At 43.4% G+C, this 12,600-nt stretch overlaps 1 protein-coding gene across 1 annotated transcript in view; it reads right to left on the bottom strand.

Moving 5' to 3' along the window:
* The window catches only part of LOC144110524 (uncharacterized), a 52,968-nt gene that overhangs the window by 16,784 nt on the left and 23,584 nt on the right, over window positions 1-12,600 (bottom strand). The window contains exons 2-15 of the mRNA XM_077643512.1: window positions 11,586-11,622; window positions 9,928-10,102; window positions 9,003-9,120; window positions 8,396-8,474; window positions 8,100-8,189; window positions 7,838-7,958; window positions 7,395-7,469; window positions 5,903-6,047; window positions 5,245-5,317; window positions 4,694-4,823; window positions 3,712-3,897; window positions 2,065-2,176; window positions 1,191-1,276; window positions 744-869 (exon numbers count right to left, since the gene is read on the bottom strand). Of these exons, the coding sequence (XP_077499638.1) occupies window positions 744-869; window positions 1,191-1,276; window positions 2,065-2,176; window positions 3,712-3,897; window positions 4,694-4,823; window positions 5,245-5,317; window positions 5,903-6,047; window positions 7,395-7,469; window positions 7,838-7,958; window positions 8,100-8,189; window positions 8,396-8,474; window positions 9,003-9,120; window positions 9,928-10,102; window positions 11,586-11,587 (1,518 nt within the window). The 5' untranslated portion in view covers window positions 11,588-11,622. The remainder of the gene's footprint in view (window positions 1-743; window positions 870-1,190; window positions 1,277-2,064; window positions 2,177-3,711; window positions 3,898-4,693; window positions 4,824-5,244; window positions 5,318-5,902; window positions 6,048-7,394; window positions 7,470-7,837; window positions 7,959-8,099; window positions 8,190-8,395; window positions 8,475-9,002; window positions 9,121-9,927; window positions 10,103-11,585; window positions 11,623-12,600) is intronic.

The following is a 12,600-nucleotide window of genomic DNA, read 5'->3' on the forward strand; positions in this document are numbered from 1 at the left end:
ACACAAAAATTTGCAGCCTCAACAGTATATACTATCTAGGTCTCAAGAAAGCACATTAGCTAGTTTTGCAATACGATGCATCAACTGTTAATTTCCTACCGGCATGAACAAAATCATGCATAAAGCCTCACAATGGCCGGAAACTGCAACACTGAAATACCACGATTTGTCAAATAAACACCTCAATAAAGTAAAACAGAAGGTGCACATGACACTAGAAGCACAGGAAAAAAAATTATATTATTACTGGTGCCAAAATCTGTCCGTATGAAAATGGCAGAAGTGCCAGCATGCTTGCTTCTTTGAGAAATATTAATTACTGCACTGTCCAGCTCACATCAAAAAGCACTTTATTTGCAAAATAAAAATGTTCGATTAAGATGAAACAGGGAAACCACTGCTAAGGGTGTACTAGCACACTTTCAGAAAAAGCGCAGAGTGCGCTATGTACACAATTGTTTACAGAGTGCCTAAAGGGGTTTTCTCATCATCTGTGCGAGCTGTGCAATGTCAAATATGTCGCTTCCCCAAGCAGTATTATGTGCAGTATTATGTGCAGCTGTCGAGAGAATTTTCAGAACACAAAATGAATATCGAAAACACAAACACCAGCTCGCAAGTATCCCAATGAGCTGATTTGGTGCATTTTCAAAAGTAATGAACTGTACACAACTCTGAAATCGTAGAGACAACAGGCAAGCAGCAAAGGTTACGCAAGTGTTCTGAAGAAGTGTGACACTCACCTGTGACACCACCACATTTCCGACGCCAACCACGTCACCGTTCATCTGCCTACGAAGATTCCGCACATGCCGGGCTCGTGCTTTTAGCTCCTTGGGGTATGGAGTTGGCGAGCGGACGAGACGACCCTGAGCACGCATAAAATGGACCAATTGTGGGGGTCAGTAACATTTGGGCAGCATGCAAAATAATTCGCTCCTCAAGTTACACTCCCATATTCAAAGACGACAAAATGGGAAAAAAAAATGACAGTGACCAGCAGCCAGCGAAAGGAACTAACTTATCTCTCGTACGACAGCAAGCGTCACAAATAAAAGAAGTTACCATCAATACTTGGCTACTGTGTTATAGTAAAGCTAAAGTTCTGCACGGCAGCACTGCAGACCTAACTTTTCATAGTACATATGATACACTTTTGCAAGGTTATTTGCGTCCACATATCCACGCACCGGTCGATCCACGTCAGTGTCGAAGGCAAATGTGATGGTGCCTCGCCGCTCGCTGGGCACCGCGCTACCATCTTTTTTAACGGCATCTGGATAAGAAAAGAAAGCACTGGTTTTCACTAGGTGTACAATGAGCACACTAATACATGAAAGAAAGTACAGAATGATGCAATACTAGTATAGCATTAAAAGTGCGAGCTCTACAACATAAACAAGAAGAGTGAGTGAATACTACTACCAGCCTTTGTGAAGCATGGCATAATTTACAAAGAGATGCACATTAAGAACAAAATGAAAAGCAACGTTAAATCAAGACCAAGAAACAACTGACATGAATATGTAATACTGAAACATAGGTAGACAAATTGCAGGTACCAGGAAATGCACGAAGTCATCTTCTACCACCCAGCACAAAAGCATAAAGTCATAAAGTCCTCTATGTTGTGCTCGATGCTTGATTTGACATCAAATAAAGTGATACTCTTTCTGTTTCCTTTCTGCCCGCTTTTTCACAACACTTTAATGAAAAACGCAAAGCTAAAAGAGTTTTTAATGAGGCTTCATAGAAGTAATGGCAGGCCACAGCGGCGTCAATACATATCATACTAAAACATAAGTAGACATAAATGCAAATACCAGGCACTAGAAAATTTACCAAGTCATCTTCTACCATCTAGCACATTGGAACATTGCTTAGTTTAAAACCAAATAAGGCAATGCATTTCTTGCTCCGTTTATTTCTTTCTGCCTCGTTTTTAAAATGTGTTGATGGAAATGCAGAGCTACAGTGGCCATCTCAAGGCTTCACAGATATGTGACAGCAGGTCACAGCGTCAGAACCTCCAGAAATGTGATGTCAGCGGCAGATGCTACATACTCGGCTGATCTCCGTGAGCAGAGGATGATTCCTGTGGCAGGAGGAAACAGGTGAGCACGCGTTGCCCCGTCTCGCGATCCACGTCCGACTGCAGCAGTACCAAGGGCTTTGTCTGCAGACAGAAGGTGAGCACAAAACGGTTGCTATTACCATCATTATCACCACTACTATTATCATTGGCAGCAGCAGCAGCCAAGTTAAAAGCTGCTACAAAACAAAAACACCCATCCAAAAACCTCCAACTATTCCTGCTTTGTCCCAGCCATGGCCAACCTAGCTGAGCTGTGCAAATTTCCTAATCTTCCCCCCCAACTCTTTTTTTGTGACACTGGTAATAATTTCTTTCCCTTGAATAATTCTCTTAACTTAACCCTTGTGCTGTGGCACTCGTTGCCAAAGCTGGCCTTGCACTGCTAAAATCCATCATCATCACCATCTTACATTAACAGATCATCGATTGATTAGTACCTGTCCTCTGCATGACATATCTTGTGGCAGCCAACTTCCGGTTGTCCATTCCTCCGCTCTCATCATGGCAGGTGGCATTTCACTCTTCTACTACCTGCCAACATGCCACCTGTCGCACATCTACATGCGCCACCTGTCAGGTGGTGTGTTACACAGCTAGCCGCCATCCAGTATCTTCCCGTGGCAGCCAACTTCCGACTGTGCCTTCCTCCGCTCTCATCATGGCAGGTGGCATTTCACTCTTCTAGTACCTGCCAACATGCCACCTGTCACACATCTATATGCACCACCTGTCAGGTGGTGTGCTACACAGCTAGCCGCCATCCGGTATCTTCCCGTGGCAGGCAACTTCCGGTTGTCCATTCCTCCGCCCTCATCATGGCAGGTGGCATTTCACTCTTCTACTACCTGCCAACATGCCACCTGTCGCACATCTACACGTGCCACCTGTCAGGTGGTGTGTTACACAGCTAGCCGCCATCCAGTATCTTCCCGTGGCAGCCAACTTCTGGTTGTCGATTCCTCCGCTCTCATCATGGCAGGTGGCATTTCACTCTTCTACTACCTGCCAACATGCCACCTGTCGCACATCTACACGCGCCACCTGTCAGGTGGTGTGTTACACAGCTAGCCGCCATACGGTATCTTCCCGTGGCAGCCAACTTCCGGTTGTCCATTCCTCCGCTCTAATCATGGCAGGTGGCATTTCACTCTTCTACTACCTGCCAACGTGCCACTGTCACACATCTACACGCGCCACCTGTCAGGTGGTGTGTTACACAGCTAGCCGCCATCCGGTATCTTCCCGAGGCAGCCAACTTCCGGTTGTACATTCCTCCACTCTCATCATGGCAGGTGGCATTTCACTCTTCTACTACCTGCCAACATGCCACTGTCACACATCTACACGCGCCACCTGTCAGGTGGTGTGTTACACACCTAGCCGCCATTTGGTATCTTCCCGAGGCTGCCACTACCTGCCAACATGCCACCTGTCGCATATCTACATGTGCCACCTGTCAGGTGGTGTGTTATGCTGAACAGGCTGATGCCAACCACAACTATGACGCAGAACAGGCGCCTAAGAGTTGTGCTCCAAAAAGCCTTTTGTGAAAGCTTTGTGCTTCATGACATCACAACGCACAGCAGTGAAGTAGCACAACGATACCAGTGCCTCACCTGGTTCTGGGACAGCCAGAGTGCGTGCAGCCCCCCGAGTTTGGCGAGGCTGACTGGCAGGTGCCTCAGCTGGTTGCCACTTAAGTTCACCACCCGAAGGCTGGACAGGTGGCCGAGCTCATCCGGCACATTGCACAGACGGTTGTCCCGCAACGACAGGACGCGTAGCTTGGCACAGCTGCCAATCTGAGCCAAGTTAAAAAAAAACAAAAACAAGAAACACACCATTGCATCACGTGCAAGCAGATGATTACATAAGTCTGGCACGAAAAAGAAGTGTCAATGAAGTACCCTGCAGTGATACTTCAGTGACACCTGTATGTGCACAGTGCTAGCTTTAAACTCTGTGCTGTGGCAGCTATGGTTTTTCTATGGCTACAATAGCAATAATGACCACTGGGTACACTTAAGTGTTTGCATTAGCTTGAGAAGAATGTTTAGGCACCTCACAGCAAAAAATTAGACCTATACAAGGCGTAAAAACTGTATAGAGACAGTTCTCTTTCCAGCCATTAGGTGTCACTGATGTGCGACCGTATCTGGGATACTGCAAATGTCTCATACACCACTGATATGAAAAAAGCAAAGTCTTTACTCTTCGTCTTTACTCCTTATGTCTTCTCTAAGCAGCAATGGCCCGAGCTAAAATAAAAAAGCACTAGTCTCACCCACAGATATTTTTTTTCAGACAAGTACTCATACTTCCGCTTACATTAACTAACACTGATGGATACTTTGCCATGTTCACATGCATGTTTCTGAAATCCATTGGCATTCAATAATCTTCACAATCACTCACCCTCACCGGCACTCAATCACACACAAACAAAATATGGATCTCAGGAACCACTCATGAGTGAATGTGCCTGTGGTAGACTGCAACGCTCAGAATTACTTACAAAGCTCAGTCTGCATTTTGCAGCCCACAAAACACATGCCGATTCAAGCAGACACATTATCTGATTTTTTTTTTTCAACTCACCTCCGGTGGAAGGTCTTCCAAAAGGTTGTCATCAGCCATGAGTATCGACAGGTTTCGAAGAAGCCCAACTGTGGAAGGCAGTGAATCAATCTCGTTGCTGTTAATGATGAGCTCCTCGAGTTTGGACAACCTGGAGGGAAAGGTGAAGCGTTTCATTTGAGCAGAAGCATACTGTGTTTTGCATTTTCTCAGTGACAAGCTTTTGTCTAAGGAAGAAGGAATCCATTATTGTAATTTATCTCCACGTCTTATCATTTGTCCTGTAAAGCAGGCTAGATGAAGGATCATGAACATGCTGTCTTCTGACTTATCAGCCACCTTCTTCAACATAGACCCATCCAAAGCTGACGTCTTTAAGAATCAGTCCATTAAATGAAAATGTGTGAAACGTCATTGGGACCTTTGGGCGCCTTGGAAAAGCCACTGCATGTTCTGAAGGAAATTTTTTTACAGACATCAACGCACAACATGCGAAATCCCCGAAAGGCCGATATGCAGCTTCAGAAGCTGCTACTAAGCAGGTGTGTAAATCAAATCTGACAAATACTCACTGTCCGATGCTATCAGGCAATGTTGCTAAGTGATTGTCATCAAGTCGTAAGGTTGTGAGATTCTGCAAAAAGCCTGTAACATACATCACATCATCATTATGACTGCAGACTGTCCTGGAAGTGTTTTTAAGTTACTTGACAATTTTGAAGAACCAAATCCGTTGTCTAAAAAAGTTGACTGGCACAAATTTGCAGTTGTGACTCTAAAAATAAATAGTTACACTGGCATTTTCTGCCCAGTCTCCCAAACCAAAAAGCAGATGGGAACAAAACGACAAAGTCTGAAGTTGCACGCTGTATATTTTTTTCCGGAAAGCTGTGAGACGAGGCTGGGAAGTGAACATTCAGTTTTGTAAAGATCCCCTTTATAGTCAGCCAGTTTAAGTACACTGAACCCGGTTTGCAGTGCCTCGTATCACAAGAATTGAATCAAACTTTTAAGGGCACTAAATACCTTAACTAAACAAACTAAATGTGCCAAAACTAAACTAACAATAACAGATGGATGACATCAGCCGCAACAGCAGAACCAGCATGCAGACATTACAACCCTAAAAACCTCTACCACAGCACAAAAGACCAACAAAAAATTCTGTGACAACCATATGTTCAGTTTACTGTAACAAGATTACATTCTTTGAGAGATGGAGTATCTTACCAAGCGTCTCTGGAATCTTTTGCAGCTTATTTGTGGTGAGTGTGAGATCGGAGAGCATTGTCAGGTTCTCGATTTCATCAGCAATGAATGAGATGCGATTCCTGCTGGCATCCAGGTAGGTGAGCTTTATTAGGTTTCCTATGTACTAATTCAAATACAGAAAAAAAAAAGTGCAAGCAGCAAGCCGTGAGATGTTTAGTGCAGTCAACAAAACAAGCACACAGTACTGCATAGGGCAAAAAATAATTACAAAAGCATGCGCAACAGAGAAGATCAGTTAAGAACAACCCTATGAAATGACCTTCACCTCATAAGCCTACATTTAGTAAGCTGCTGATAAGCTGGTAAGACAGCTTTGCTCACAAAATGTTTGGATCAAATAGGTGACAGCATAATAAGTCAGAAAAAGAAATTATGCATCTTTAGGATGCTCCCACTCAGAACACAAACATTATGTGATGACGGCAAGATGCTGATACCAATCGCCAGCCAGCCAAGCTCACACTAGAACTGATGGCCACATCAGAAAATGTAACGCAAACAGCACTGCCTGCTTAAAAAGTTACTAAATGTAACTCTTTGCATCGTGTACCGTCATCTAAAAGCTAGAGTCAGAATTTCAACACTAGGGTCGATCCTTTTTGCACAGATTTGGACGCCTTCTCTTTTCATTTAGGAAATGAACATTTTCAGTAAGGTCATTCATGTTTTTCATGCTCTGAATCTGCATGCGGCTAGTAAAGTTGCCAGTGACATCAGGTGATCTGAGGCTGCACCTATTGTCACAGAATCTGTAGGCTTGTCGTGGCTTGACTTGCTGATGTTCAACAAATGGGCATGACGAAGATGACATGTGAAGTATTATGACATCACACATGGCTATTATTACCTTTCAGCTTAAAAAAATATATATACTTTTTAGTAAATCCCCTTTCAGCACTGTGCCATACTTTTTTATTTCACAATTGGCTTCCTCCTTATCCGTGATAACTTAGCAGTGGAGCGAGGTCTCTATTTTCAGACCTTGCAATACTACCTACCTAGCTACATACCTACTGCTGCCACAGATAAAAAATATAAATTCTCTCGAGCACAGCTGAAAGGTCACACGTGTTTAGTAAACCTTAGTTTGCAGCACATAGTTCTAACTAAGCTAATTAATACCTTTCTTTAAAGACAATGCCCAACTCGACCACAGAGAACGCTGCTCAAAGTATTTCCCAGCACCGAGCCTTTTCTTCTACTTGGCTGTGGCTTCAGTATGCAGTTAGAAAGAGTCATGTAACAGCTTGGAATAAAAACAAGTCTGCAGGCATTAATGCTATTACTGCAAATATTTCTGCCATGGACAATAAGGAAAGAAGGAAAAGAAAAAAGATGACACGACTTTTGAATAATTCTCCACCGCAACACAAAAGCCGAATGCAAGTACTATAAGTGATCATGTCAAATGATGAGTAATAACAAGTGACCCAACAGAAAGCACACTTACCGAAGGTAAAGCTGCCAGCCTGTTGCTATCACACCACAGCTCAGTCAAGCTGGGAAGGCTGCCAATAACTTCAGGCTGCAAAACAACAAAGTGCCATTACTGTAAGGACCAGTCACGGCAACCCTATTAGGAGCAATATGAGAGCTCTTCGCAATGCAAAGAAGGTTATGTAGGTGATGAGATATTTTACAGAAAAAATGTAGACTAACTTTGGCGCCGATTAAAGTGCCCAAAAACAAGCCACCACATGCAGGAGGGTATCATGCAAGGCAGAGGGTTACAATGCACGTCCTTAAGTAAATACTTCACAATGTTGACCGGTGTCTGAAAGAGGTTGAACAACACATAACCAGCAGACACACACGAAAAAAAGCCCACTTAGGTCATTTTTTCACTTTATCTTTAGATTTTGCAGATCCAACAATAAAGGCTCAGGAACCTACCAGCTCAGTGAAGTCGTTCTGGCCAATGTCAAGGCGAGAGAGTTCTGTTAGGCGAGCCATGGACTTCGGGAGAACCTTCAGGTGGTTTTCTCTCAGCTCCAAGATTTTTAATTTTGACAGCCTGCCAAATTGCAAAAGTTTGGAGACAATCATGCACAAGATACACAGTAATCAACATTGCACCAGCTGTAAAAACCTGTGCAAGCAATACTAAACAGACAATTCAAAAAAGAAAAATAGTTCAAAATAAATGAATACCTACCTCCCAAAATTTGCAGGCAGGTATTCCAAGAACGTGTCATTGAGATAAAGCTGTTCTATGTTTATGAGCTGTGTAAAACCTTCGGGAAGTCTGAAATGCGAGACGTTACAGTTCGATCACTTTTGTCACGATAGAATCAGTGCCAAGCTCTGTAGCAACTGCAGTGCTTCTCACGCCTTCGACATGAAAAGTTCAGTACAGACGTGATACAAAACTGAATTTGCATTTTAGGTGCTAATGAATACCATGCACAACAATCGTGTGAGCAAAAGGTTGATGCTAAACGGGATACTCACTTTCCTACTGGGTTCACACTGGCTTCTACTATGGACAGGCATTTACAACCCTTGATGTTGTCAGGAATTTCTATCACATCTGAAAGTAGAAAGCGGGTAATCCGATGAATCATCCTCGACAAGCTTTACTCACTAAGGTACTACAGTACTCATGTAGTATTCGAACTTCTTGTGATATTTGTGATGCATTGCTATCTCGCTCCTGTGAATTGCTATTTTATGCTGCGCCGTGTGTTCACTTGTATGACCTGTATATATTATTGCTTTTTTGCGTCTTTTTCCCTGAATATCACTTCAAGAATTGTACTCCCTGATATGTTCATTCTTTGTGTATTTTACTTTCTAGTATTAATGCCTTACGTTAAGTTTTACTCATGTTATTTCCTTAAGTGTACCTTTGTGGCCTTTCATTACTACAGTTGTTCCTGTTTCATGTTTTTATCTTGGTAGTAATGTTGATGAGCCCTGTATTGATGTGTATATTTTGTATACCACTTTAGAAGGCTGCTTACTCTGCAACCCCCCTTACACAATGCCCCCATGGGGCCTGTAAGGTATTTTAAATAAATAAATAAATATTGCAAACAACATATGTAAAGGCACTTACTGTTCTTGCTAATGTCTAGTTCTTCTAGACTGACGAGCGATGATACTGCTGGAGGTAGAGTTTGAATGTCATTATCACTTAGGTTTAACTTTCTTAGTCCGTGGCAGTGAAATAGAGGCTAGAAAAAGAGAAGACAATTGCTCGGATCAGCAGCAAGTAGGATGATGGGAAACTCAATGAATGCACAGTACAAAATCAAAAAGCATGGTGTGCACAACATGAGAAGCACACCTATTATGTACAACCTTGCTGTTTTGCGCTCCTGATAAGCATCAACCTATTCACATTCAGGTGCATGCTGGAGTATCGTGCAGAATAAAAACATCCCATTCTTAGAAGCTATGCACAAGCTTTGCCACCATTTTCAATGAAGAAACTGAGTTAATTTTTCTTTGATCACAAGAGGTGCGACAAAACGGCCCAATGCAGATAGTTTTATCTATAACCTACACCTGAAATGTTCTTTCAGGGTCCAAGCAGCCATTTTGAAAGAAAAAAACACGGCGCGAATAAGGACGCAAGACAAAGAATAAGAAGTCAACAATACAGGCGCTGTGTTTCACCAAGCTAGCCAAAGTTGCCGTCCTTCGAAGCGGCCAATATGTAATTGTTTTAAAGCCATGAAAACCCAAGTGCAACTCTCAGCAACCTTAGCAGGCTAACAACCACTGACCTGTTGTAAAACATAGTTAGCACACAGAACACAACAGTGACATGGTGATTTCAAAAGTTCAAAGCAGACACACTACAGCCTGTTTGGATGAGAGCACATATGTGTGAGAAAAGTTTCTGTGGATGGATTGAGCTGCCTACACTACATAATTTGTGAACACATAGCAGCAAATTTTTTTTTTTTTCCTGTTTAAGAAATTAATAGCACCTGGAACGGGTCCTATACCAAAAGGCACTGAACAAAGTGGCTCACCCTGGGTAGATCCTTGATCTGGTTGGCATTGAGATACAGCTCCTCTAGAGTGCGCTCATGGTTGAACACCTCCGACGGAACATCTTCCAGGCCCTGGTGGGCATAGTCCAACACTCGGACTTCCTCTCGGGCGGGCCGCAAGCAGGGGCAGTGCCGGAACACTGGGCCCATCCCCCTGTGCCCCATAAAAATCAATAAGCTATGTGGCACTGGTCACTAGGCGAGACATCCCGGACACACAGAAATGAAACTTGTGAAAGTGCAATCACTTTATCCAATCATCAGTGTACTTCACCTGCTGAACTTGTTTTTAAATGCAGTAGATGTATAGGAGACTCTCTTTAGGGTAAGTGGTATAGCCACCATGCGTTTTTGCGATCCAAAGGAATTTTATACACGTAAGCCTGACCAGTGACAAATATACAGGCTGAATAATGGGAACTCTCAACAATGTGCTATTGGTGGTTATGTGATTCAGGGCAGCAGCTAGCCTTGACTCCGTCCCACCCCAACACACCCTTTTCTACTCTCCATTCTCTTTTATCTTTGCAGTTCCAGACTTTCTTCCTTTCTTCTCTCAGTCCCTCCTTTATCCCTTCCCTTAGCCAGCCTAGCTGGTTCAGGTGTCTGCAGAGGTGTGAGACAGATACTGCGCCATTTCCTTTCCCCAAAAACCAATTTATTATTTAAAAATGGCCTGGCTTAGCTTATGGTTAAGCCTAGGATGCGAAGCATACGTCGCTTGGCAAGCCGTACTTCTCGTTCTTCTCCCGTTTCCGTGGCTCTTTGTAACTTGCGCTTTGCGGTCTGGCGAGCAGCCCTCTCCCTGGCCGACATCTCGCTGCTCAACTGACTCAACGAGTGCGTCGCCTTTTATACAATTGCGTGACGTCAGTATCTCCTAGCGCTAGGAGCGGGAGTTAGGCCGCCGGCGGAGGCTGCGCGTCCGCAAGCGAGCGCACGAGTTGAGCCCCAGCTTTCACAGCTGTTGTGACGTCATATCACGTGGTGCGCCGATGTAGGTCAAGTGGTAGCTACGCGGCCGCGTGCGGCGCAGCAAGGAAGAGCTTGGTTGTGCGGCTAGTATGCTTCGCATAATATTTGCACTTCCAAATATTATCCCATCCTCAAGAGAAAAGCAACTAAACCTCCATAATGCATAGAGTATCCTAAAGAACAAGCAAGCAGTAAATTTAATTCCCTTTTCTGACAAAAGCCCAAATGCACAAACAACACACACAGGCACCAGTAACATGCCCAAGCGCCATTCTGGTCTGGCCTGCAGGCCTAACTCTTAAGCCTTAAGGCAGAAGTCTGAGACCACTTTCTGAAAGACAAAAGAAAGCCTAGAAAAGAAAAAAAAATGCACTCTTTTTGCTTGTCATTTTTGTCTTTCCTTCCTATAATTTTGTTTCACGTTGGTCTCTCTGCTTACTTATTTTAGGTTTGGTCATTCCATGATACATATCTGGCATGAACTGATCATAAGTGTACAACCACCCAAAAATTCTCTGCATAAGCCTCATCCTCAATAAAGCTGCAGGCAGCGATCAGCACTCATGTGCACACATGCTACTCCACTGCACTAGTTTACAAATATGAGCACTCCACTCCCCTGACAGCACATGCCATGCGAGACGAAAAATGATAAAACTCACATTTGCAAACGTCTCAACAGAGATTTTCCAGAATTAACTGTAAAAAGAAAAAGGAAAGCATATAGTTTTCAGAACCGACACATTTGGTGAAAAGTATGCACAAGTGAACTATTTCTTCATCTAGATTGCAGCATATTTTAGGATTTACCATCCAAAATATGGACAAGGGCATGTGGGTTTGCTGAATTCTTTGTAAGTATATCTGTTGACATTTTGAAAATTGCAAAAATATGGAGTGAAACCTGCTTGAACATGACAGTCACAGAAACTCTTACAACTGCAATCAAACCACAGCTACAATCTTCAGTGTATTTACTTAAACACCTTTAGAAAGTCCTTCCTATTATAACCGGCTGCTTGTTTACGCATTAATATGGCACTGAAACCGTTAGTTGTGGTCTGTTTAGCATAGTAATGCACCAGACATTAGCGTGTGCTTGGTTCATGCGTCAGAAATGAAAAGCTGCTACAACTTCCAAGACCCACGGTCAAAGGAGCAGGGTTATTAAGCTGGCTATAGGTAGACTGGTGTCACTCCATGCCAAGGAGGGACAGAAACCATAAACACACCAACAGTGCACTGGTTCATTAAAATGGTGACACTTCACTGTCTGAACTTGCTCTCCCGAGGACAGGCATTAACGTTTCCGCAGCACAAACCTGGGAAGCACTGATACCAGGTGCATTACTTACAGAGCAGACCTCAAAATACAATCTCAATTACAACCACAATGTAACTATCCTCAGGCCTAGCTTGAAAATAGAGAAAACTTGGTAGTGCTTGCGACCAAGTCGCATTACAGCGTCTCACACAACATGATACCAGATTACAGTCCACTGTTTTGAACTTCAACACTCTTCTGAGTGCTGGCAGTTGGCACAGAGTTTCACACGTGGCTCTTCTGCATTCTACCCCGCAACGGAGTTCAGCGTACATGAATGCAAGGCATAAAGAGAAAAGGCAGTTGCAAACAGAAGTTTATGGGATGTGAGTGTGCAGAAAAAAAGTTTTTAT

Source organism: Amblyomma americanum, chromosome 11 (assembly GCF_052857255.1).
Source record: "Amblyomma americanum isolate KBUSLIRL-KWMA chromosome 11, ASM5285725v1, whole genome shotgun sequence".
Classification (NCBI taxonomy): domain Eukaryota; kingdom Metazoa; phylum Arthropoda; class Arachnida; order Ixodida; family Ixodidae; genus Amblyomma; species Amblyomma americanum.